Source organism: Vulpes lagopus, chromosome 3 (assembly GCF_018345385.1).
Source record: "Vulpes lagopus strain Blue_001 chromosome 3, ASM1834538v1, whole genome shotgun sequence".
NCBI classification, from domain to species: Eukaryota; Metazoa; Chordata; class Mammalia; order Carnivora; family Canidae; genus Vulpes; species Vulpes lagopus.
In genome coordinates this window covers 128,369,048-128,393,825 of record NC_054826.1, presented here as the reverse complement: position 1 = coordinate 128,393,825, position 24,778 = coordinate 128,369,048, and the positions used below count along the sequence as shown (strand labels likewise).

Genomic DNA, 24,778 nt, shown 5'->3' with positions numbered 1-24,778 from the left:
GGAGCACATAGTGGATGCTGGCCCAGGAGCGGGGATCTGCTCCCTTTGGGCAGGAGCGGGCACACATCCCAGCGGGCGCTGCTGCCGGTCACAGCGGACACACTGCACCCGGGACCCGGGGGGACGGACGGGGCGCCCTCGGATGGCAGGCCCAGGGCCCGGCGGGTGCATAGCAGGCAGCCCCCCAGGGACCCACACGACACAGGGCAGGGGAGGACGCAGGGAGGCCCCGCTGTGCAGATCGGAAGAGGCATCACCACGTCACACCTGCAGGTCCGAGATGGGACTGCGTGCCCGGGGAGCAGAGGCAGCGGGTGCGAGCGGCTCCTCCGTGCAGGCATCCGGGGTCCAGGCCACCTTCCCTGCCCGGCTCGGCTGCGCCCGGATCCCCCCACCCCTGCTCTCCCCCTGCCCGGCTCTGCTGCACCCTGACCGCCCCTCCTCACTCTCCCCTGCGTGTGCACAACGCCCTGGTCTGTGACTGGGTTTGGGGCAGCCAAGTGGCTGAGGCTGTCATGAAAAGTGGTGCCACGTGGACCGTCTGCCCTGCTTTCACAGAGCCCAGAGCCCAGCCCCACCCCTGAAGGATCTCCCCGGGTGTGACTCGTTCCACCCAGCACCAATCAGGCGAGGCCCTTGGTTCTCAAGCCAGCTGCCACAGTTGGTGGCCCCATGTAATTAAAATGCGGTTCCATCAAAGGCCTCATGTAGGGGCACATGCTCTGGAAACCGTGAACCGGGCTGGGGCTGTAGGGACGAACAGACCAGAGGCTCAACACTACCCCCACACCTCCAGGGGACCCAAGCTTGTCCCCCTCCCTCTGGCAACCCTTGCCTGAAACAAGAGAAGAACCGCCAAGGTGGGTCGGCCAAGCAAGGCAGAGGGGCCCACCAAGCTCACACCCACTGGGCGTTAGCACCGGCCCAGAGCACAAGGGGTGTGCGTCAAGAGCCCGGAAATGGCTCTTGACCTGCAGGAGGATCCCAGCTCACGCTGCTACTGGTGTCCCGGGGCCACCATGGCGGGGCGGTGCTGCTGGGCTTTAAGGGACACTCAAGGGCAACCCGACTCCCTGCCGGCACCCAAGGGGCTCACACAGAGGTGACAGACACCAGAACACAGCACAAAAATAACTGGGGTGCAAAATGGAACAGGTCAGGCTGCCCGATGGTCACGGAACACGGGTGATGACAAATCCGAACGAAGGGAAGGCCCGTGGGCCAAAGACAATGGGGGGCAGGAGCCAGGGGGTGGACAGCTGGGGCTTCTGGGGAGAATGCTGACCGTGCCCGTCCCCTCAGCCTTGCACCCCGTCTCTGGGCCCCCAAGCCAGGGCAGTGCCTAACAGGGACCCTCAGGGCCAGCAGCAGGCCCATGTCCTTCATCTGTGCCCACAAAGCTGCCACCGCCCTGGAAGACCGAGGCTCCACTGGCCTGGGGGGGCTGTGCCAGGGGCTTCCTCCGGTCACCTCCTCCACCCGTGTGCCTCCACTCTCCAGGGCTCTCTCACCACAATCCCCTCCAGCTGGCTAACACATCGCCCCCGCCTTCGGCTGCTGACTATTCGGCTGACGCTCAGGACCTGCCCTTGGCCTTCGCCTCAGCCCAGAGGCCAGAGCAGAGTTCTCCCGTAAGACCAGCTACCCTGCCGTGAAATGTGCCCAAAGCCGAGGGCCACGGACCACGCACACAAGGGCGCCTTTCCAAACAAGCGTCAGCCTGGAGGCAGGGGTGGCGCGGGAGACTGTGACCCAGAGAGTGGCCTGGCCCAGGGCCTATGTCCCCGGATACCCCAAGGGCAGGGAGGAGGGGGCTGTGGGGAGAGCCAGGCCCGCCAGGAGAGCCCTGCAAGGACAGGGCCACGGGCAGGGGTCGGGCCCGTGTCCTCCCAGGCCAGGAGATCTGTAACTGGGTCTGGAGGGCCATTGGCCAGGGACGGGGTGCAGGAGGAGGTCGGCGGAGGTCACCACCTTGTACCTTAAATGGCTGGGGGGGCTTGTTCTCCCCGCAGACCCCTGGGCAGCCCCACGGTCTTTACCCTCGGAGCCCACCTCTGCGAAGGCACCTGACCCTCCCCGGGGCGCACGCATGATCTCGGGCAGCCAGAGGGCCAAGTACACCCGGGTTCCAGGTGCGACCACCCGCACCAGCCCTGGGGGGGGGGGGGGGCTGGGGTCGTCGGCACGCAGTGGCTGTCCCCGAGCAGCTTCCAGCACGGAGCCACACCCCGGAGGATGAAAACCCGCCGCAGAGGAGTCGCCTTCCCTGAAGCCTGGCCGAGGAGTACCTGAGATGGGTCCCACAGGTGGGAAAGCCCGCAGCCGCAGCATGGACTCGCAGCGGAAGCCCGCATCTCGGGCCCTGAAGTGGGGGGAGGCATGGCCAATCACGGCCCCGCCCGGGGGGGGGGGGGGGAAGGGGCGGGTCCACCAAAGCAAGTCAGGGAGGCGCCCAGAGCCAGGGCCAGCCTGGCCAAAGGGGGTATGCTCAACAAGAAAAGGGGGTGATGGCAGGGGCGCCCCTGCCGAGGGGAGATGACAACGGGAGGTCAAGGTGACACTGGGAGCGCCACGGGGGTGAGGGGGGCCCTGGAGGGAGGGGTGATGGTGAGAGGGAAGGGGTGACAGCGAGGGGAGGCAACTGGCAGCCTAGTGAAGGTGGAGCTGGTAGGGGCCCCAAACCTCCTGGGGGCATCCTGTCCCACCCCACAGCTCAGCCTGCACCGAGAACAACACTGGATGCTGTATCACGGACGACACTGGAGGGTTTTGCTCTCTTGTACTAATCGTGTCTTAAAACAACAGTTAGTAAAACATATGCCCCAGGCGGAACTTTCGAGAATCCACAGACCGAAACAAGGGGAAGGTTCTGTCCTGGCTCTGAAAGGGAGCATCTACTTACAAATTCCCCGACGATACTGCATGATCAGAATACGTAGACCAATGGGTCAAACTTGGGGCCACCCCACGGCGGGGGATGAGAAAGTCCCTCTCCCATGGAGCTGAGCAGCAGTGACTAAGGACAGATCCAGAGGGGAGGCATCGCCCTGCCAGGCACTTCCTAAAGGGCTGAGGCTCAGGACAACTGGCAAAGTCTACTCACTCGCGTGCCTCTCTCACTGCACCGACGCCCACAGGACGCACCCGCAAAACAAAACGTCTACCAAGCACCGCACTTCCACTCATTCTGATTCTGTGATGGTCTCCGCGTCACTTAGACCACAGGTTACTGTTTCTGTAACAAACAACCGTATTATTCAATTACTGAGCCCGGCTGAAACGACCATGCAGGTGGGTGTCGGCTGCAGATGCTTCATCCCGCGAGGACTGGATGCCGCCTGATGTCCGGCAAAGGGGCCGAGTCAATACCAGGACATCCAGACTCTGGAGCCCCGAACAGCTGTCCAGACATGCTTTGTGCACATACATGAAAAGCATCAGTGAATACTGCCAGTCGGTCCCTTGTACTGGGCTCGGGGATGGGGTCAGACATGCCAGTGGCTAAATCCCCACACAGGGTCAAGCAGCAGTGGCCCCCCCCATCAGTGACTCGGGACCCAAGGGTCGGGGGGTGACTGATACCAGGCTTCAGCAAGGCAAACACATCTCTTGTGAGGACGCGTTTTCAAAAAACATCAGGCTGGGAAGCAATGAAACAACAACCTTTTAAAACTTTACAGAAGTGGAGGCGTGGGTGGCACAGTCACTAAGCATCTGCCTTCGGCTCAGGTCATGATCCCGGGGTCCTGGGATGGAGGCCCGCATCGGACTCCCTGCTTCTCCCTCTCCCTCTGCTGCTCCCCCTCTTTCTCTCTTCCTCTCTCTCTCTCTGTCAAATAAATAAAATTTTAAAACTTCACAGAAGCGTAACACAGTCTTAACGGAGGAGAAGCTGAGCACGTTACTTCAGCAGGCTTCAGGCTGCCTTGACGACGAGCCCATTTAACTATCCGGTGTGGAACCAGAAATCGCTCAGGAAGCGCATACAGTTCATGACACCATCAGGGATGAAAAGGTTACTGCCCAGCCCCGAGCAAGTCTGGAAAACAAAGGGCCAGGGACACCACTCTGCTCTCCGTTCAGCAGGGGACAGCAGCCCTGGACGGGGAGCATTCCCGGAGCGCCAGCTCCTGCCACAGGCTAGGAGGGGAGCCTCACAGATGCCCCACACCAGCGCCGGGTCTGAACAGAAGGGCACCAGCTGCTTCTGAGCCCTGGAGCCGGGTGTGGCTACCCCACGGCCCCGCACACCGACCAGCCGAGCTCAGCCATGAACAGCCCAGGAGAGAAGAGCGATAGCTCGGGCCACCGAATCCTGCGCGCTCAGGAGCACACACTGACTGCGCTTGCCTGTTTCCCAGTCTCCATGTTGCTAAATAAATACATCTGTTCGTAACACCACGAAGAAACTTGTAAGAAAAAAGCCAACCAAAACAGAACCTCGGTTCCGTAGGCCCGAAGAGCGCTCAGGAAATGGCAGCCCTCAAAGGAGACAACTGTCCTAACCATCTTTAAGAGGTTAGATACGCAACCCGCAGGAAAGTTGACGATCACGACAACGACTGGCGCGGTGTGAGCGAGCATTCCAGCACATTCGCTGGCCGGAAAACAGCCGACCAGCCGAAAGGTGCGCCTCACCGGGGTGGGTTCCGAGGCGGAGAACGTGGGGAATGGGGAACTGGGTGGAACGTGGGCGGGGCAGCGGCTGTGCACCCTGCAAGGGGGCCCCCAGACTGCAGCCCGAGGCAGCCACAGCCTGCCCCCCACCGGCGGCCCCGGCAGGCTGCGGAGCGCGACGCTCACTCACTCGTCGCCGTCGGGGCACACGCCGCTGGCCTCATCGTACTTGGAGCAGTACACGTCCGGGCTGTAGTTGAACGTGCCGTCCCGCCTGCGAAGCGGTCTGCGCCGGCGCTGATTTAGGAAATGCCAATGGAAACAGGTAAATGGCCTGTGCTGGGCGCACTTGTGCTGCACAAACAGGGCGCACTGCTCTGTCCTAAACTCCTTTAGATACCTAAAAAGACAAACAGCGTTGCGGGTCGCTTCCGCCGCCACCGCCGCCGGCGGGCGGCCTCGGGGACTCGAGGGCGGGGACCGGACCCCGCAAGCCGGGTGCCCCAACCTCAGGAGCGGCCGCCCCTCTGCAGGCGGATGACCCCAAACGGCCGCTCCCGTCCCGGAGCGTTCCTCGGGGCGCAGGCACAATCCGCGACCCCGAGCGCAGCCAGCCACCCCGGCCCGAGGTGCGACCCCTCCTCGACTCACGGGCGCCCCCACCCCGCCCCCGGGCCCCGGCGCCGCACAGCGACCCAGGCCCGCCGCGACCCGGGGAGGCAGCCCGAGTCCAGGCGGCCGCGCTCCCCCCGTCCCCCAAAGTGCGACCCCGCGGTGCCGTCTCCCGCCCCGGGGCAGGCGCCCCTCGGAGGCCGGGCGGGGGCGGGGGCGGCGCGGGGCCCCAGGCCCAGGGGCGCGGGGCGCCGGCCGGGAGGCGCAGGGGCCGCCCCCGCCCCGCCGCGGCCCGCGCGGCCACTGACCTGTAGTGGGTCGGCTTCTCCGTCTGCGGGGGGGACCCGCTCAGCGCCGCCGCCGCCGCTTTCGAAACCGACGGCATTTTCAGTCAAAACAATGCAGCGCGCATGCGCCAGGCGGGCCCGCCCCCGCCCCTCCGGATCTCCCCCCGCGCCCCCGCCCCGCCCCGCCGACCCCACACCGACCCGGCTACCGTCCGGCTGCGCGGGGACACGCCCCCAGCTCCGCGCCCCGCCCTCGGGGCACGACCCGCGCCCTGCGCCCCCGGCCGGCCCTCCCCCCGCGCTCCCCCGGCTCCGGCTCGCCCCGCGGCGCCCTGCGGCAGGTCCCCCGCGCGGGCATCTCGCGCCCCGAGCCCGGCTGGGAGCGGGGGCCGCAGGGGCTGGACGCGGCTGCCTGGGGCCGCGTGTGCGAGACGCGGGCCACAGCCGAGGGCCACCCTGCTGTCCTCGGAGGGGTGCGAAATTAGATCGTGGTCTCGGCTGCCCCTAGTGAGCGTACGAAACCTGTTTTTCATTGTACACTTTAAGTGGGCGACGGAACAGCATGTGGATTATGGATCAATAAGGCGGACTCTTAAAAAAAAAAAAAAAAAAACGCGAGCGGCCGAGGGTCCAGGTGGCGTCAGCGGGAGGGTGGGGGGCTCGCAGGGGAGCAAGCCCCAGCTGCAAGGTCCTGGCTCAACGGGCCCAGGACACAGTTTGGTGAATATGTGGCAGGAGACGGTTTTGAAAATGTTCAACCTGGCTCGCAATTAAAATTTTTCTTAAAAAGCAAATTAAAATAAGTTAGAGCCCATGGAGTGGGCAGACAGGTCCCGAGCAGAAACCCCCAATGCTGGTGACCCTGAAGACCGTGTGGCTGAGCAAGATGAGCAGAGTACAAAAACAGACGAAAGACAAAAAGGATTTAGTGACCCGTCCACTTGCTGTGCTGCTGCCCCTTGGGGGGGGCCGGCTCACTGTGGCCAGCTGGCCTCAGTCTTCCTCTGCCTCCTCTGGCTGGTGACAAGGCCCACCCACGTCTGGAGCTTCACGTTCCAAACCACATAATCCCACCTACAGCACCAAAAGCAGTACTACCCACCCCAGTGCTTTGAAAAGCTATGTATTTATACACACAAAAAACAATCGGGAAAAGTCAACAACAGTTTCCACGTGGTTTTCTCTAAGTGGCGGGATTATTACGGTTTCCGATTCTCTTCCTTTGCTTATCACAGTGTCTAACTTTTCCAAATAAATCACATGGCTGTTGTCCTATGAGAATTTTAATTAAAACAAAAAATGATTTTTATTAGGTCTGACCTTTTTTTATTCTCTGCAGGAACCAGAGAGAAAAATCAGGGTTCAGGTTTCAATGATTGTTGCTCAAACAGAACAGTTCCCCATCAAACATAACCACATGTTAGAGAAGGGACGGCTCGGATATTTGTTCCTGCCAGGAAAACAATGCAGCCTGAGCTACGTCAGGTCAATCTTTCCACACCTTAGTCTGTCTTTCAGTAAGGGACATAGTTGTATGGATCCCACTTCCCTGCCAAGCATGGTTTATGAGGTGGGCGGGATGCAGAGACCCCCGGGGAAGCCAGCACACTGCCAGGGAGCCAGCAGCCTCACACACCTGAAGAAAAGAAATCTCCAGGTGACTTTGGCACCAGAGATGTGCGACAAGAAGCCTTCCACGAGAGGCCTAAGCAAATACAAGCTTCCTTGTGTGCATCTTGCATTTAATTCACAATTGCAGTTTCCTACTAAGCAGTCCTTCAAAGTGTGATAATTTAGATGCCTAAAAACACTCCCTGCAGTTTCTCAAAAGACATACTTCTCAGTCTCAACTCTACTCAGAAAGCTGTTACCTTGCTAAAAATAAAAAATAAAAAATCTGTAGAGCTGAGAAAGTTAATCATTTCTGGCACCGTTTGTAAATCCCACAAAAATCGCTTCTCGGCCTTTTGGCTAAGATCAGGTGTAAATCCCACAAATACAACGGAGACTTCTTTGCTCAGTTCCTACTTACTCTGGGGAAAAAAAAAAAAAAACGAAGGAACTGGAAAGGCCTCAAAAAGTCTCCCTTTTTGGTTTTTTGGTGTGTGTAGGTTTTTTTTTTTTTTTTAATAAGATGCAAAAAAAGGGGGAGGAGGAGAGGACTGGCTTAATGTCACGTGACCAAATCAAAAGTGTCAGGTTGTTAGTCCGTGAAAGTGACATCCAATCTACGCACTCCGGTAGGCCGACAGCTGTGAGTCCGGCCCGCGACGGTCTCGGAAGGCGGGTGACGCGCCACCTGGCTCCCCAGTGTCACCCGGCTGGCTCTGGAAACGGGATGCTGTTGCAGCGGGACGCGCCGCAGACCCGGCAGCACACCTCCACTGCGGATCTGAAAAGGCCCCGTCCTTCGGCCGCGGGCGCCGGGCGGCGCTCGGGTGCCCCACGCCGGGGCGCTCGGTCCGCGCGGGGCGGCCTCCGCGGGCACCCCGCTAGCTGCGCGCCCGCTCCCCGGCCGCAGCTCCGGGCTCCCGCGCGCCGTCCGCGGGCTCCGCCGCCTCCTCGCCCAGCACCCGTCTCAACCACCGGTCGGTGCCAGTCTCCTGCCGCAGGAAGCACCAGACCACCAGGGCCATGAGGGTCAGGCTGAAGGGCAGCACCCGCCACCAGGGCCGCTGCTGCCCCTGCCCCAGGGAGTGCTGCACCGACCAGCGCGCCGGGTGCGCCCTACTGGACGAGAACTGAATGGGGCGGTCAGCCTCGTCCTCCTCGTCGCCCTCGGTGGCGCGCGGCAACCGCGGGGTTCGGGAAGCCCAGCGCACGAACCTCGCCGCCCGGACGGCCCTGGAACAGAGACAGCCGTGAGTGCGCCCGCCGCCCGCCCCCGCCCTCGGCGCCCCCGACGAGCCGCCCCACTTACCCGGCCGCCGGCGCGCACAGCACGCCGCTCATCGCGACCCGACCTCCGCACTCCGCGGCGCGGCCCGCTTGCGTCACTTCCGACGCGCGAAACCGGAAACCGGACGCCGTTCGAGGCCTCCGTTCACGACTCCCGAACGTGGGCCCCCTCGCGCGGCGGAAATGACGCGCGCTCTCAGGCGGCCTCTTCCGTCGCAGCCGGCCGTCCCGGCTGGCCCCTAGGGCATGCCGGGAAATGTAGTTCGCCCGCTAGCCGGCGAAGACGGGGCCTTGCGGTGCCCGGGTGCTGGGTCCGGCTGCAGCGAGGTCGCGGGCGCCACATGCACCCCGGAGTCCCGGGCCGCTGCGGGACGGCGTCCAGGCGCAGTGCTCCACCTCGGGCCGGGCCCGGGCTGCAGCAGGCTCATGCACGGTCCGGGGGGGGCGGGGACCGTGGCCGCGGGCTGTCCCAGGGCTCCCGCTCTGCCCCGAGGGGGGCTGCTGGAGCTCTCGTCCTCGGAGCACACCCGCCTTGGCTCTGCTGCGCTTTCCTGGCGGAAGACCCCGCGGGGCGTCCGGGCATCGTCACAGTCGTGCAGGGGGTGCCTCGGTGTCCCCAGCAGATTCGCTGCGTCCGCACGCGGCATCCGTGCCGCCGGAGCTCCCCTTTCCTGCACCTGCGCCCGGGCCCCGCCCCCACCCGGGGACAGCCCGGACTGTGGGGCCAGGGTGGCGGCTGGAGATGTTCCCAGCTCAGCAACATCTGGGAGGCCCCCGCACGCCGGAACGGCCCCTCCTGCCCGCGGCAGCTCCGCTCCCAGCCCAGGACCGTGTTGGAGCTGCTGTGTCAACAGAGGCACCTGTGTGCCGGGTCCCCCTCCCTGGGCCCCACCCCACCTGTTCCACCCCGGCAGCGCAGCCTTGCCAGAGAGAGCAGCCCACGATAAGAAGAAAATCAAGAGTTTGATCCGGATCCGAGTTAGGAGAGCTGCCGGGAAGCGGACCTTCAGGGGGAGGAAGTGCGCTGCACAGTGAACTGTCTGCACGAGTCCTGTGCAGGTTTAGATCTTGTAAAAAGCTCCGAAGGTTGCAGGTTAAGGTATAGGCAAGAGCTGTGGTGTTAACACAGGAATGCGGCCCCTCGGTCACAGAGCACACGTGTGACGCAGGTGTGGGCAGGCGTCCTGACTGGGGAGGCCTCTAAGGTAGCTCCCCGCGTGCATCAGGTCTTTATAGGGACCTCCTCTGTCTCCTCGGCCTCGGAAGCCCACCTGCAATCACCGCCGAGCCGAGTGGTGCCCAAGAAAGCCGGGCACCCTGCAGGGGGGACTCAGGCTGTGGCAGGAAGGGCCAGCGCGGAAATCAGCGCTCAGAGGTTCTGGTGGAGCTGCCCCCTGAGGCTGCAGCGGCCGCCTGGGGGATGCTGGAGGGCGCACGGGGTGGGAGGAGGGAAGGATGGGTGACAAGACCTGGGACAGGTGACCTAGCCTCTTGAGCCTGCGTGTCCGCAGATGTGGCTGGCCTGCCGGGTGCTCCCCGGGGATGCTGGTCCCCGTACCACGGGGGATGGGATGGCCTGGAGGCGGCGGAGGCCCCCCCCCCACTGCCGCGGGCCCTCGGGGCACCCTGACTAGGTTCTGGGAGGAGCGGGTGGGGCATGCTCACAGTCCAGAGCGAGCAAATCCGGGGGCACCCACGGGGCCGTGGGTCAAGCTCTTGGTGAGCAGGGAATGCACCTGAGATTCCCTCTCCCCGTCCCTCTGCCCCCCTTGCCGCGCATGTGCGCGTGTGCACTCTCTCAAGTACATGAATCTTAACAAGGGGGACCCTGGGGGAATCAGGTGGTGATCCCGGGGTCCTGGGATGGACTCCCCAGTGGGCTCCCTGCTCCGTGGGGAGCCTGCCACCCCCCCATTCCCTCTGCTGCTCCCCCTGCTTGTGGTCTCTTTGTCAAGTAAATAAAAAATAAATCTAAAATCTTAAAAAAAAAAAAAAAAAAGCAAATCCATGTGTCCAAATGACCCCTCCTCTGTCCCCAGTTGCTGCTGCCCCTTGGCCTCAGCGGTGGGTGAAAGCACTATGCGAGAGACAGGTCCTGTAGCATCTTTCTTTTTAAAAAAGATTTTATTTACCTGAAAGAGCACGAGAGGGGGGAAGAAATAGAGTCCATGCTGGGCTGGGGCTGGCCGCGGGCCCTCCTGTGGGATGGAAGCGGCCTGCAAGGACAGCAGTGCACTGGGCCACCGCGGGGCCACAGAGGCTCGCGACAGAGCCGACTGTTCCGTAGCCGCCTCTGAACCTGCAGGGTGCGGACAAGCCCAGACTCCAGATGCACCCAGCAGCTCCCCCTGTGCCGGCCAATGGGAGGGACGCCGGCCCCCCCCCCCCACACCAGGCTGGAGCCTCCTTCCAGGTGGGACGCGGGACGCGGCAGGCTGCTGTACTGGGCTGAGCTCTGTGCCCCCAAATTCACGCTCACTTGGAGCCTCAGCACATGACTTTATTTGGAAATAGGGTCTCTGCAGGGGAAGGTCAATGGAGGTCCCCGGGGCCAGGCAGGCTCAGACCCAGGGACTGCTGTGTTCTGAAGAGGAGGAGAGACATGACACACGTGGGGGAGGCCACGGCCGGCAGGCGGAGACGTGCCGGGGAGCAGCTGGGATCGCCGGCCACCCCAAGGCGGGCAGAAAGGCCTGGAATGGAGTGGAGCCTCCCTGGGCCTGCGGAGGGTGGCCTGCCCACACCCTCACCTCGGACCTGGCCCCCGACGGAGCAGCGCTTCCCACTGTGGGAAATGCCCGGTGCGGGTGCTCCATGTTGGCAGCCTGGGACTCGGGTGCAGGCAGCAAGCAGCCCAGGCCGGAGCCCCTCGGCCGACACCCTGCTCCTGAGGCGCCCCCAGCAGGTGCTGGGTGACAGGTGCCCCCGGCCGCCAGCACCACCTGCAGCCTGCACTACCCCCCCACCAGAGCCTAGCCAACACCTCGACCTTCATTATCTCAAAGCACACAGACGAACCTCTCTGGGGTCTAATGCCTCGCTGACGGGCAGGGAGGGATCAGCCCTGGCGTGCCCAGTGCCAGGACTGGTTGGCGGTAGTGCCACCTGAGAGCTGACATATTGGGGCTATTGATTTTCCCCCAGGAAGATCAATACAGGGGCGTGGGGACAGGCAGCTCCAGGCCTTAGAAAGAGCAGAGCGTTTTTCCTGGGGACCGAGGCCTGACAACAGGGCTGGGGTGGGGGAGCCCCAGAGGGCTTGGCACCGCCCACAGTGGAGCTGGCCGGGAGCAGGTGCCGGGGCCTGTGTGGGGCGCAGCCCAGCAGCCCAAGGGCCCCAGTCTCCCCAGCCCCACTGCAGGGATCCCAGCGGGCCGCAGGAGGCTCGGGACACCCGCATCCCTTGGCTTGGCCCCAGCCCCCAGCACCCGGCTGGACCTGTAAGGGCAGTGATTCTGGGAATGGATCTCTCCAGGAACCCAGGGTCCCCTCAGGCGTCGTACCCCAACCGAGCCCTGTCAGTGACAAAAGCCAGAGTTCAGCCTCCACCTGCTGGACTCCTTCCTGGGCTCACCTTGAACGCAGCTCGGGCTCGGGAGGGGCCAGGGTGGGGACAATTCACTGACACCCCGGCTGAGACCTCACATCTGCTGCTTCGATCCCTCTCATGCCCGTCTCCCTCTTTTACTCCCTCAGGCTGTGCTTTGTGGCCGATCACTGATGGCTGGGACTAGTGCAGTAGCACCCTGCCTGGTCTCCAGGCTCAGGCCTCCTTCGTCCAGACGCCCACCCCGCACTGCGCTGCCCACGTTCCTCTTCCTAAACCTTTATCTGCTCTGGTGTGTCCCCTACTCTAAAATTCTCTGTCCCAGGGACGCCTGGGCGGCTCAGCAGTTGAACATCTGTCTTCAGCTCAGGGTGTGACCCCGGGGTCCCAGGATCGAGTCCCATGTCGGCCTCCTGCATGAAGCCTGCTTCTCGCTCTGCTTGTGTCTTTGCCCCTCTCTGTGTGTCTCTCATGAATGAATAAATAAAATCTTTAAAACAAAACAAGATTTCCTTGTCCTAGGCTGGGGTTTCCTACTTGGTCTCTGGTCAGGCAGAAAAAAGCACCAAGATTGTGCCCGCAGGATCGGACTGGGCCTGGCTCTCTGAGGCCAGTCTTCCCATGGCTGTGCCAGGGCAGGTCCCCTTGCTCCACCGACCGCGGGCCTGCGGCAGAGGCCAGGATGGAGGCGGCCTGGGGGCATGGGGGACACGGGCCCTTGGGAAGGGCGAGCCCTCTTAGGGAGAGCCCCATCCCCACCCGGAGATTCGCCAGAGCCCCAGGGGCACAGATGCATGGCCGGGCTGCCCGGGCTCCCGCAGCTGCAGGAAGGGCCAACCCACAGCCCCTTGCATGGCCACCTGGCCCCACGTTGCAGCAGACGCTTGGCACTGGGGGTGTCCGGCAGCTGCTGAGCCCAGGCGGAGGGCTTGGACCAGCCCCGGCGTGCCACACAGCCCCCAGCTGCCGTGCCCGGGCCTGCGGTGGCGATGGCGGCCTTTGCTGCACGAAGTGGCATGTCCACCGTCCCTGGGGACTGGAGTGAGGACATGTGCCGGGCCCCAGGCACAGGGGTGCCAGCTCCTGGTGAGCTGGGCCGTTCCCTGCGCGCCAGCAGACCAGCCAAGCACAGGAGGAAGCGCCTCCGCCGGTCCTACAGGAGGGGACGTTCTCCAGGGCAGGGCCGCGTCTCACCTTAGAGCCCCCACGCTGTCCAGCCGGGCAGGGCCTCCACGAGGGCTGGAGCCCCCACCCAGATGGTGCCCCGGGGTCCCTGCGGCCTTCCCTGGGCAGCCGAGCTAATGGCACCAGCACCCAAGGGCCCACCCCCACCTGGCCCGGCCCTTGCAGAGGAGCAGCAAGGGTGCTGTGGCCGCTCCCTGGGGTCCTGGGCTGTCCGCACAGGGCTGATGTGGGGCTGAGCCGGGTCAGAGGGGAACAACACCCTATGGCCAGCGCCACAGGATCGTCGAGCCCTGCGTCTCCGGGCAGAACTGAGGCGGCCCCGAGGTCAGGTTCTGGGCCCCAAGGTGCACACATGGCCCGGACCCTGGGGTGTATGACTGGAGTCCCGGCCTCACCCCGGGACGCGGGGAAGGAGCCGTGATGACCAGTGGGCCGTGACCCACAGGCCGCAGCGAGGCCCAGTGAGCCACACAACCCTGGGGTCTCCCTGTGTGGGCCCTGTGCCAGGTAGACCACCGGGTGTCAGACCCCAACAGCTTCAAGGACCCACCACAGCAAGTCACCAGCCTGGCCCAGGTGGGTCCCTTGCCTGGGGGTAGACGCTCCTCTTCCCTGTCACGTCCCCAAAGCTGGGTGTCCTGACTCTGAGCTCCTGCACTGGGCCCTCCAAGCACCCTGTGTGTATCGGGGTGTCACCAGGTGGGAGGGAAGCTGTCTCCTGTCTGAAGGGCCCAGGCAGGGCTCGGGGGGCAGCCCTGGAAGGGGGAGGCTGTCGCTGGAGGGGAGATGGGGCACTGGGGCATGCCAGGAGTGGGGGGCTGCCATCCTGGCCGCGGATCCCGGGCGGCCCTCCAGCAGCCACCGCTTGAGCCTCAGAGGCCGGGACTCAGGCGCCTCAGGCGCCGGGCGGGCTGCTAGGGGGGTGCGAGGCACCTCGCAGAGGCCATGTCCGGTGAAGGGCTGTCCCGCCAGACTTATGTCCACCTGAACCTCGGAATGGAACGTCACATAGGGACTTTGCTGCTGAGATGACCCGGGTGGGCCCAGACTCACGCGGGCGATGGCCATGTGCCGACACAGGCAGAGGCTGCAGTGACCGAGCTGCAGCCCTGCTCCCTGTCCAGACCAGGCCCCCGGGGTCCCGTGGAAGGTGGTGAGCGGCAGGAGGGGGTGCAGCGGTGCGGGCCGCAAGGCCCAGGGAAAGAGACTGGGGGCCAGTTTGGACCTCGGGGGTGAAGCCTGTGTGGGGGAGCTGAAGCCGCAACACCCCTGCAGCTCTGGATGGGGGGGGAGCGACAGGAGGCTGGATGCAGGGGGGTCAGTGGTGCGGGGTCTTCCTTACAGCCACGCCTGGGGCGGGGCGGGCCGCAGCACCTGGGGGGACCCGGTGCTGGGAGGGCCCCTGGGGGAGGCCTCCCTTCCCAGGCCGGCATGGAGCGCCGTTTACCCAGAGAACCGCGGAAGCAGGATGTCCTCTAGAGAAGGCTACTCCAGAAGTCAAAATAGCATGAAATTTAATTTTCCGCCTATTTGACAAGGCTTGGTCTGGGTCCCCATCAGCGGCTGAGATAAGGGTCCTCGGCCCCGGGTGTGAGCCAGCTGGACCTGCAGCAGACACTCTACGGTCCCCGGGCAGGTTGGGGCTCCCCCCGCAGGGCCCTGGTTGCTGGGCGCTAAAGCAAACGGGCTCTATTTGCCCAGTCTGCGATGACAATGCCGTCACCAAATATTTGCCAGCCCGGCCGGTCGCAGAGCCCGGCTATAAATGCTTGGGCCCAGGTGGAGGTGGGCCTGCCCCGCGGGAGCTGCAGGCCTCAGCAGGTAGGAGCCGGCCTGGGCCGTGGCCAGGAGGGCGCTGGCACTGGCCACAGGGGTCCGCCCCCCACCCCCGTCCCCTCCAGGGAAAGCCGGGGCCTCCTGGCCAGATGGGCTGTGCGGACCCCCCCAGGACGGCCCCCCGTGGAGCTGGGGGTGCGCATAAGGCAAGGGGCGGGGCTGGGGAGGGAGGGAGCCAGAGGCTGGGGTAAGCCCCCCTCCCCCACAGGGAGACGGCGGGAGGGGGCCCTGCCCTCCCCAGGTCACCTGACTCTGAGCAACGCTGGGACTTGCCCAGCCTCCCTTGGGTGGAGGTTCTGACAAGCTGGGAGCCCCCTCTCCCTCTCCTCAGCGCCCTACCTTTCTTTCCTTCCTGCCAGGGAGCAATGGGGGTGTCCCGGCTGCGAGCTGCCCCGGCACCCGTCCCCAGGAGCCACAGTCACCTCCCCCAAGTGCCACCCCGCCCACCTCGCCCTGGCTGAGCCACAGACCCACACACCTTCCCTGCATCCCACCGCCCCTCCAAACCCCGGGGTCCCGGGTCTCTTTCACCTGCCTGGGCAGGGAGGGCAGGAAGCCTGGGGCCGGCACTGCCTTCACTACGCCCCGCGGCCCTGAGCCTGTCCTGGACCCCCGAGGCCTCCAAGGCCACCAAGGCTCTGGGCCCTGGACCTAGTGCCTTGGTCGAGGCAGTCAGGCTCGGCTCCCAGGGGCCACCTCAGGGGGCAGGCCCCTGGATGCAGAACCGTCCCTGCACCCCTGTGGCACCCACCCCCCAACATCTTTCCAAACCTGAACCCCGGGGCTTCTGAACACAGCGCTGTCCAAGCGCAGGGGGGAGCGACGGCTAACCTGCCCCCCCTCCGCCTCCTCCACAGCCGCACCTGCTGCCCCCGGAGCTCAGGCTAAGGAGATGGCCGCGGGCGTGATCCGGCCTCTCTGTGACTTCCAGCTGCCCCTGTCCACCCACCGGCCCTTCCTGCCCCCAGACCCGGAGCCCCAGGGCCCTTCTGAGGACGAGGACGAGGAGGAGGAGGAAAAGGAGGAGGAGGAGGAGGAGCAGCTGCAGGCGGAGGGGCTGGGGGGCCGCAGCCCGGCGCTCCAGGCCTCGGGGTGGGCCCCCGAAGTAGCCCCTCCAGGGCCCAGCAGCCCCGAGACGCCCCTGCAGCTGCTGCGCTTCTCTGAGCTCATCAGTGGCGACATCCAGCGGTACTTCGGCCGCAAGGACAGGGGGCAGGACCTGGATGCCTGTAACATCTATGCTGACGACAGCTCAGCCCAGGACCCCCAGGGTGCTGACGCGGCATGCCTGGCCCCCAGGGGGGCCCCAGACAGCGATGAGGCCACGGAGCCCGGGGTCCTGTCCCCCAGGGGTCCCGAGGGGTGTGCGCGCGGGCTGGGGCCCCTGGCCGAGCTCTTCGACTACGGGCTGCGGCAGTACCCGGGGCCCGGGGCGCCCGGCCGGCGGCTCAGGCTGGAGCGCAAGTACGGCCACATCGTCCCCATGACCCAGAGGAAGCTGCCTCTGTCCTTCTGGGAGGAGCCGGCCCCCAGCCCCCTGGGCCTGCTCCGCCCCGGCACCCCTGACTTCAGCGACCTGCTGGCCAGCTGGGCAGTGGAGACGGGCCCCGAGCTGCCCGGGGGAGGGGCCCCAGCCCTGGACGGTGCGCAGCTGGCCGAGGCCTAGTGAGCGGGCCAGGCTCCGTGGGGCGTGTGGGGGCGGCACACGTCGCCTTCCCTAAGGTGTGTGGACTGTCAACTGCTCTCTCTGGAGCCACAGGGGCCTTGCGACTATGCTGGCCGCCAGCAGGACAAGTCAGCTCAGGTAGGGGGCCTCCTGGGCCGTCCGGGGCCTGGAGCTGCCATCACCACAGGCCACCCGGGCAGGAAAGTGGCAGGAGCTGCAGTCCCAGGCACCCCGGCCCTTAGCCCTTGGAGCTCTGCCCCCAGGAGGGGAGGACCCGGCGGGCAGGAGCCCCGCCCCCCAGAGGCTGTGGGCTCAGGGGGTCTACACGCCACCCGCTCTGTGCAAGGCCCATGCGCCTCCCAGAGCAGCCCCGAGGTCCCAGGTGGGCAGCAAAGCTCTCCCTGCTGCCTGCCCCCCTGGCTGGTCCTAGGGCGGCCCCTCCTCCAGGCCCCGTGGCAGGTGGCAAGGCCAGCTCCTGTGGGATGAGCAAGGCTTTTCTTGGAGGCAGGAACAGGGGTGCTGCCTGAGTGTGAGCAAACACGCTGTTTGCTCCCTAGATTAGGGCAGGAAGAGCCACTTCCTCTGCTGGCCACCGTGCAGGTGTGAAGGGCACAGCTGGCGGCCCAGGGCCAGGGGCTGAGGGACCCCGAGCCTGTGCCTGCTGGCCCTCCAGGGGGCTGCACGGAGCGGGTGGGGCCCGGGCAGGCGGGAGCTGCGGGACGCTGGGCGTGTGCCCCTGAGCCCTGGGTGCGAGCTCGGCACTCTGACAGGTACAAGAGCTGGCACATTTATTTCTGAGAAAGGGGCAAGGCTGTGAACCGGTGGGCAGGCCCCCAGCCGAAGGGCCTCCGCGGGGCCACCAGGCTCATGAGGACCGCCTTCCACTGAAGCCACCTGCCCGGAGACGCAGCTCAGGCCCACCGGCCTGGGGGCCTCCCCAGCCCCACCCCAGGCCCGGAGGGGTCCCCGGAAGATGGCTGCCCACTGCACCTCTGCCCACCTCACGGTCTGATACACGCCCCAGCGGTTCACGGAGACCGCCTCTCCCAGGGCCGAGTCCTTGATGAAGAACTGCTGCCTCCCCAGGGACACAAGGACCCTCCTGCTGCCCAGCGTCAGGGCCCACGGACCCTCATCACTCTGCAGGCGCAGGACGCTCTCCCGCAGGCTGGCCATCTCCTCCATGCGCTGCGGACAAGGGCGCGTGAGGAGCGGCCCGCGCAGGAATGCAGGAATCTGGCCGGATGGGACAAAATGGGACGGGACAGGGCGGGACTGGACGGGGCAGGACGGGCAAGATTTCTCTCTCCGGAAAAACCAGGCTCTTATCTAGCAGGAGACCCTGCTGGGGCCGGATGCGCAGACACAGGGACGTGGGGAAGCCCAGAAGTGGGTGCAGGGCCGGCAGGGGTGAGGAGCTGGGAGCCCCCGGGGCCTCGGGGGTGGGGGGGTGGGCGCAGGGCTCCTCTCACCAGCCTGGTTTCTGTATTAAACTTGAGGTTCTGGATGGTTCTGTTGTCCTGGATGCTGGTCTCCAGTTTCATTATTTGGCTCTGAAACTAAAGGCAGCCGCTGTGTGTTGGCCCGGATGCGGCGAGTCTGCCCGCCTGTCAGCGGCCCCCGCCCAGTCACTGGGGGCAGGAGCCGGCCTCTAACACGTGGCCCTGGCCCCCCGGTGGGGACCAGGGGCCTGGCCAGCGCTCAGGCCGGCTCCTGTCCTGTGACTGCCCACCCCCAGCATTCGGTGGCCGCAGGCCAGACAGGTGCCCCCACTTCATGCTGGCTCTGTGAGCCCCTTGACCTCGGGTGTCTGGGGCCCCCAGGAACCCCAGTGCTGGGGGTGATGGGCACAGGGGCTCCAGGGGTACCGTGGCCAGCTGGCCCTGGATCTCAGCAATCTTCCGCCCGGGGTTTCCCTCCTTGAGCAGCTGCACAGATGAGAGCACCGCAGCCAGCTCCTGCCGCACGGCCTCGACCTCGAACTCTCTGTGGGAAGAGGAGGCTCTGCGTGGGTGTGGCCGGTGGGGAGGAGGGCAGGCCTGCAGGGGTGCAGGCTCAGTGTGGCCTCCTCTGCAGGGGGACCTGGAGGTCCCCAGCGGGGGACAGAGCGCAAAGCTCAGGGGTCTGTGTGGGCTATACCTGGTGGGGGGTCCCAGGGCTGGGGTGCATCAGGCCGTGAGCCCAGCAGAGCTCGCTGCAGCCCTGCGGGCCACGAGCTGGGGCCTCACCTGGCTTTGCCCTCAGCTGAGATCCTGAGGTCTGAGTCACTCTTGCGCAGGACACACTTGTCAGAGACGGCCTCTATCTGCAACAGACGCAGGGTGGGCGGGAGGCCCCGGGGCGGAGCAGGGCTGAGGGGCCGCACCCTGGCCCTCACCCACCTGCCGGGGCAGGCTGTCCACTCGCTCCCACACCTCCCTGAGACGCGCCTCGGCCTCCTTCTGACACTGGACCAGGCCTTCCAGGGATTTCTGCTCCAAGCCTTCCCACTCCTTCTTGGCCTGGAACACAGACACCAGTGAGGACCGAAGCTGGGGGCCGGAGGGGGGCCAACAGGTGGATGGGGCCTCCTGGAGCCAGAGTTGGACCCAGCAGGGTGGAACCTGTGCAGCCGAGCGCTCCACACGGTCTGGGCAGGATGCTGGGGCAGTGCGGCCAGCTGCTCTCTAGGGACCTGGCTGCTCCAGGCAGCACCACCAGGCTGAGCAGAACCACATCCGTGAGGCCTGGCTTGGCCCCCGCCACCCAGAGTCAGCAGCAACTGGGACCGCCAGCCCGCCCGCGGCCGCAGGAGAGGGGCCTCGGGGAGGCCGGGGGCACCCGCCCCAAGGTCATAGTGGACATGCGTGCACAGCAGCACGTCCTGCGTTGCCCAGCAAGGTGACGACCCAGAGTCCGTCAGCTGACGAACAAACTGGTCGCACACTGTCTGGAAACCCTTGTAGGAAACATCCAGAATAGGCAAATCCACAGAAGCAGGAGGCAGAGCAGCGGGCAGCGGGGGCCGCGGGGTGGGCTGTGCCCACAGGCCACATGGGGCTTCCCGTGCGGCACCAGAGATGGGCAAGGGACACGGCAGGCAGTGGTGCAGCCTGAGCTCATGCGGAGCCACCGAGCCCCACGCTTCAAGGGTGGATGCTCAGGCGCGGGGACTCCGGGTCAACGACACGGTAGCAAGGAGGGGAAAGAGCCCAAAGGCAGGGCTACCTTGCTGCCGTCCCCCCCCCCCCCCCCCCCCGCGTGCACCTCACTCAGCCGCAGCCTAAGCATCTGTTCCTGCAGGTCCAGCCTCCAGCTCAGGGCCACGAAGTGGTCACTCAGGTCCTTCACCTGCTTCCCCAGCTCAGCCAGCGACTCCTCCAGGGCCTGGTTCTTTTCTCGGAGCTGCAGGGGAGGTGCGGATGGGTTGAGTGTGGCCGCCTGGGGAGGGGGCACCCCGCGGGGAGACTGACCCGGCCCCACACCCTCACCAGCTGCAGTGCGCCGTGGGCCTCCTGCTGGGCCAGCTCGCCAGCCAGCTGCACGGCCGCCAGGCTCTCCTGCACGTAGGCAGCCAGCTCTCCAGCCCGGCTCTCCTCCGCCTGCCCCTTGTTGTCCCTGCGGGTCAGTGCCGAGATGGACTGTCCCTCAGCTGAGGCTGTCCCCTCACAGGCAGGGCCAAGGATGGGGCCTGACAGCTGGCTCCAGACCGTCCAGGGGACCCCAGGGAGCAGAGGGTCATGCAGGCTCCCCCACGGGGGAACAGGAGGCCCCCCAGGGGCCGTGCTGCCCCGGGACTGGGAGAGGAGGCCGGGCTCAGGGGAGAAAGGGGCCTCGGACACGCACCAGGCCTCCTGCTCGGCCAGGAGGATGCGGTTCAGTGACACCTGGTTCTGGCGCACAAACTTGGTCAGCTGAATCACGGCCTGGTCCAGGTCCCGGCACTGTTCCAGCAGGCGGCACTCTTCCTGCTGCTGGGCAGGGGTGGCCCTGAGCCCGCGGGGCCCCCAGCCACCCCCTGGAAGCCTCCCGCTGCCCCCGCGGGGCCCCGAGCTGCCCACCTCCTGCTGCCCCTGCAGGGCCTGCGCACGCTCCTCCGCCAGGTCCTGCAGCCTCTGCCACCTGCTGTCCAGCTCCCCCCGCAGGCTGCTCTCCGCCTTCAGCCGGGTGCTCTCTGAGGCCTTTATTCTCTGTGGGGAGACGGGCCCCGCGTGGTGAGCAGGGGCGTGGGGGGCACAGTCCAGCCACAGGCCCGCAGGCCCCTACCTTCTCCAGGGCCAGGAAGCTCTTCTGCAGGAAGCCGCACAGCTTGGCCTCCCTTTTCAGGAAGCGGAGGCTCATCTCCTCACCGAGCTTGGTCACCTGGGCCTGTGGGAGGTCAGCACGGTCGCCATGTGGTCTGACCGTCCTTGTCTGTCCCCTGCCGGCCCGCCCCCAGCCCCCGTGCCATCCGGGACTTGTTTTCTTGCCCAACCATGTCCGTCATGGAGGGCCCTGGGCGCTGTGTCCCCCGCGGCCCCCGAGCCGAGCAGAGCTGGGCCCACCACACCCTCCCCAGGGCGGAAAGAAGGCAAGGCCAGGGCCACACGTCCCCCCAGAGGGCCAGGCCAAGGTCATGTGGGGCCCAGATACGCCTGGTGCTCACACGGACCGCCAGATGTCACCCAGGGAGGGGGTCACAGCAGCCTGAGCCGGGAGCCTCAGTCGGGGAAGCTGAGTGAATATGAGTGCACGCACACGCACATACCACACCCTCGCGCTCCAGGACCAGAACGGGCCCCTCTCTCCTCCCCGCCTGCCCCCTTCCAGCTGCATCAAGGGTCCGAGTGTGCCGGAGATGAGGAGTGAAGGCCGGTGGACCCACTCACATGGCCGCAGGGCAGGGGCACTCCGAGGCCCCACCAGCCTGGCACCCCATGCAGGGTGGTCTGCAGGAAGCAGGGGGGCAGCAAGCCGTCTCTGTGATGAGCCCAGGGGCAGATGTTTTAAGTTTATGGGACGCGGGGTCTGTGTCACAGTTCCTGGGCTCTGTGCTTACGCTGCCAAAGCAGGAGTGGACGTGAGTGGGTGTGGCCACGTGCCAATAAAACTTTATGAAAACAGGTGGTGGTCACCGTTTGCTGACCTGGGCCTGGAGGGCACGTGGGGAAGAGGCAAGCTCTCCACATGCATCCTGGTGCGCCAGGAATCCCCAGGCCCAGCGCCTCCTGGAGCTCCAGGCTGCGGCGGTGGGCAATACCTCAAGAGAGCCAAGGCATGAGCTTCCCGACAGGCACCGGGAAGGGGGAGGCCACGGGAGCCGGGCAGCCGAGCTATGTGGGCAGCAGCTGGGGAGCACGGCCAGCGCCCCCGCCCTCCATGTGCGTACCGCTGTCCCTGGCCTCTGTTTGCAGAGCTGTGGGGGCTGCGTCTGGAGGCTGCCTCCCGTCCCCTGCCCTGCCTGCCGGGGTCTCATGCAGGAGGGGAACCTGCAGCGGCCCAGGGGTAGGGCCAGCCCCCAGAGCGACTGACGAAGGGGCTTCAGGGCTACGCTGTTCTATTTCCTGATCTGGGTGCTGGTCACAGGACGGGGACAAGGGCCAGTGGCGGAGATGCTGCCAATGGGGGAGCTCCCAGGATAAAAGATGAGCTCTGTCTTGGCGCTGCCCCAGTCGGCGTGGCCGCTGGGTGCCTGAAGTGTGGCTTCTGTGACCGAGAGGCCTCAAACCTCAACTGATTACCAAATGGGGCCACTCGTGGCTGGGGGCCTCGTGCTGGACTGCACAAGACCTCGGGGTCACCCCTGGGTCCCATGCCGTGGGCGGGGCGGGGGCGCTCGCTGGCCTGGGTGCCCAGATGCCAGAGCCCTGCCGGCCCCCCCGGTACCTGCATCCTGGCCACCTCACGGTCCACCCTCCTGCTCGCCTCGTCCTGGCTCTTCTGCAGGGCGCTGCAGGCCGCTTCCCGCAACTGCTCCTCTTGCTCCAGCTTCCCAGCCAGCTCGGCCCACCTAGGACAACGGCGGCAGGTCACAGCAGTGCAGCCGGCCAGGGGGCCTGGCTGGGGAGCAGCAGGGAGGGTGGCGGGGATGTCAGCCACTGGAGTCCTTCCCAGGCCCGGGCCCACCCACAGGCCAGCTAGGCAGGGGGCCCCTATGGGGAGGTAGGAGCGGACGGGGGTGGGGACCCTGGGCTGCAGCCTCTTCCCCACAGTGTCCACGGCAGGGGGGTCTGAGCCCTCCACCTTGTCCACCAGCCGCCCAGCGCCAAGGGAGAGGGGACGCCTTCCCCGCGGACTCCCACCCGCCGAGCGCACGCGCAGGGCCCAGAGCCAGCGCCCCCCCCCCCGAGGGAGGCGGGCGGCGCCCACCTGAGGCTGGCCTCCTGCTCCACGTTCTTCCGCTCAGAGTCCTGGAGCACCTGCTTCCTCCTGATCTGAGTCAGCGCCTCCCGGACCTCCACCAGCCTGGCACACAAGAGCCGCTGCCACCTGGGGCCTGCCCTGGGGCTGCCCTCGGGGCTCAGGTGCCCAGGGGCGCTGCTGGTGGCTCCCGCCGCTGTCCACACCCATTCCGAGCGGGGCCCCGGCTGCACTCTTGAGCGAGAGCGCTAGCAGGGGGCAGGCTGGTGCCCTGCGGTCCCACGCGGCCACTGCTTTCCCGAGGCCCGCGACCCCCACTAAGGCCTGCGCCACTGGTGGAGGGGGGCAGGTACCTCTTGTCCAGGGTCTGCATGTGGTTCTGGTTCTGGTTCTGGGCACCAGGGCACTGTGAGGGAGGCAGTGGGGCGGAGACTCGCAGCCCGGCCAGCACAGACCAGCCCTGGGCCTGGAGCCGGGGAGCCCAGGCATGCACGGCGCCAGCTCACCTCCAGGGCCTCCTTGTCGGGCGCCTGGGCTGCCTGCCGCACATCCTGCTGCAGCCTCTTGAGCTCTGCGTCCTGCAGCTGCCCGCAGGCCCGCAGCTGGAGCATCTCCCGGAGCAGGCTCAGCATGGCTCGCTCGCAGCGGTCCTTGTGTCCCCGCAGGGACGCCACCTCCGCCTGCAGGTCAGCCACCCTGCCAGGGCGAGGAGCAGGCCGCGTTGGGTTCGCGTGCTGGGGGGTTGGGGGGTCGGGGGGTGATGCGGCTCCTCCCCCCGCCCAGGCTCACCACTGCTCCAGCTGCCTCCAGTGCCCAGGCGAGTCCTGCTCCGGGACGGAGGTGGCGGATGCCAGGTGGCTGGACTCATAGTTCTCGGAGATCTCCTCCAGGCTCAGGAGCTCGGGGCTGGCCAGTTCTTCCTCCAGGGGGAGCCCCGGGTCCCCCAGGGTGACAGTGCTCATTTGGGAAAGGGGTGAAGCCCCCGACGAGGGGTTGCTAGCAGCCAGCTCCGCAAGAAGGTGCCTCCGGGCTGCTGGAGGGGGCTGGCTTCCGGTGGAGCTTAGGGCACCGGGACCCCAAACACTGCGGCGACTGAGCCTGTGCACCGGGCTCACCCTGGCCCGTCCGGCGGAGTCACAAAGCCTGGTCCCTGGAGAGCTTGGCTCTGGCTGCCCGACCCCAGGGAATGCAGCTCAGAGGCCCCAGCCCTGGCCTGAGGACACGCAGCACCCACACGCAGTAGCAGGACAGCGTCCTGCCTGCCCAGCCCGAGGAGGCCCCTGGGCACCAAGGACACCCCGCGGCCCACAGCCCTGCGCGGGCCCCTCCCTACACTGTCCTCCCGGCCCCACCGCTGTGGCCCAGGCTCACCTACACGGCATCAGCCACTGCCCAGAGTCCCTGGACCTGGATCCCTGGGCTGCCCAGAGCTGGACACCAGGGCAGCTGGGAGGCTCCAGGCCTCGGGGAGCACATGGGGGGGTGAAGAGAGAGCACCTGCCCTCACAGCTCTCCTCTAGAAAACAGCGAGGCGGGCATGGCAGCCGGGCAGCAGCAGCTCTTCTGGAACCAGCGTTTCCTCACCAGAACCTTCTGGCTTTAGGGCCCAACTGCCAGTGGAACCTGGGCCCTCGACACTCCTGGCCTTGCAAGGTCTTCCCAACTGCCTGTTTCTGGAAAGGTCTGAGGGGGCGCCACTGAGCGGCCCAGGCAGGAGGGGCCCGCAGGGAATGGGGGGGATGGCAGCCAGGGCGCACCGGAGTGGAGCGGGAGAGGGGTGCAGGCCGCAAGCCAGGCTGTGCGGGGCATCCA

The 24,778-nt window shown here is 66.0% G+C and overlaps 4 protein-coding genes across 8 annotated transcripts in view; 1 reads left to right on the top strand and 3 right to left on the bottom strand.

Annotated features, from left to right (window-relative positions):
- Window positions 1-5,715, bottom strand: part of UNKL (unk like zinc finger) — a 30,393-nt gene extending 24,678 nt beyond the window's left edge. Inside the window, exons 1-2 of one of the 5 annotated variants that reach the window (XM_041750134.1) lie at window positions 5,538-5,715; window positions 4,808-5,017 (exon numbers count right to left, since the gene is read on the bottom strand). In XM_041750134.1, coding sequence (XP_041606068.1) covers window positions 4,808-5,017; window positions 5,538-5,614 — 287 coding nt within the window. In that variant the 5' untranslated portion in view covers window positions 5,615-5,715. The remainder of the gene's footprint in view (window positions 1-4,807; window positions 5,018-5,537) is intronic. The other 4 variants (XM_041750143.1, XM_041750133.1, XM_041750132.1 and 1 more) reach the window with 4 other exon arrangements.
- A 1,071-nt stretch (window positions 5,716-6,786) lies between these two features.
- Window positions 6,787-8,582, bottom strand: C3H16orf91 (chromosome 3 C16orf91 homolog). Its single transcript, XM_041750148.1, has 2 exons — window positions 8,437-8,582; window positions 6,787-8,360 (listed from the first exon to the last, which is right to left on the bottom strand). The coding sequence occupies exons 1-2, from the start codon at window positions 8,466-8,468 to the stop codon at window positions 8,009-8,011; spliced, it is 384 nt and encodes a 127-aa protein (XP_041606082.1). The 5' UTR covers window positions 8,469-8,582; the 3' UTR covers window positions 6,787-8,008.
- Window positions 8,583-13,397: 4,815 nt separating this feature from the next.
- Window positions 13,398-16,660, top strand: PERCC1 (proline and glutamate rich with coiled coil 1). The gene is made up of 2 exons (XM_041749033.1): window positions 13,398-14,967; window positions 15,840-16,660. Exon 2 carries the CDS (start codon window positions 15,875-15,877, stop codon window positions 16,646-16,648), a length of 774 nt encoding a protein of 257 aa, XP_041604967.1. The 5' UTR covers window positions 13,398-14,967; window positions 15,840-15,874; the 3' UTR covers window positions 16,649-16,660.
- Window positions 16,661-17,192: 532 nt separating this feature from the next.
- CCDC154 (coiled-coil domain containing 154) lies at window positions 17,193-24,676 on the bottom strand. The gene is made up of 15 exons (XM_041749032.1): window positions 23,756-24,676; window positions 23,473-23,662; window positions 23,320-23,372; window positions 22,976-23,071; window positions 22,493-22,616; window positions 20,894-20,995; window positions 20,689-20,817; window positions 20,474-20,598; window positions 20,119-20,245; window positions 19,895-20,032; window positions 19,030-19,149; window positions 18,877-18,953; window positions 18,517-18,634; window positions 18,121-18,207; window positions 17,193-17,836 (listed from the first exon to the last, which is right to left on the bottom strand). Exons 1-15 carry the CDS (start codon window positions 23,926-23,928, stop codon window positions 17,207-17,209), a joined length of 2,289 nt encoding a protein of 762 aa, XP_041604966.1. The 5' UTR covers window positions 23,929-24,676; the 3' UTR covers window positions 17,193-17,206.
- Window positions 24,677-24,778: the final 102 nt, after the last annotated feature.

Bases quoted from the DNA above. Each gene is read 5' to 3' on its own strand.
- C3H16orf91 (XM_041750148.1), bottom strand. From the start codon at position 8,468: ATGAGCGGCGTGCTGTGCGCGCCGGCGGCCGG. The intron at 8,361-8,436 runs GTAAGTGGGGCG...TCTCTGTTCCAG, and splicing joins CTGTGCGCGCCGGCGGCCGG to GGCCGTCCGGGCGGCGAGGT.
- PERCC1 (XM_041749033.1), top strand. From the start codon at position 15,875: ATGGCCGCGGGCGTGATCCGGCCTCTCTGTGACTTCCAGCTGCCCCTG.
- CCDC154 (XM_041749032.1), bottom strand. From the start codon at position 23,928: ATGAGCACTGTCACCCTGGGGGACCCGGGGCTCCCCCTGGAGGAAGAA. The intron at 18,954-19,029 runs GTGGGTGAGGGC...CGTCTGTTGCAG, and splicing joins TGGACAGCCTGCCCCGGCAG to ATAGAGGCCGTCTCTGACAA. The intron at 18,208-18,516 runs GTACCCCTGGAG...GGCTGCCTTTAG, and splicing joins TCCAGGGCCAGCTGGCCACG to TTTCAGAGCCAAATAATGAA.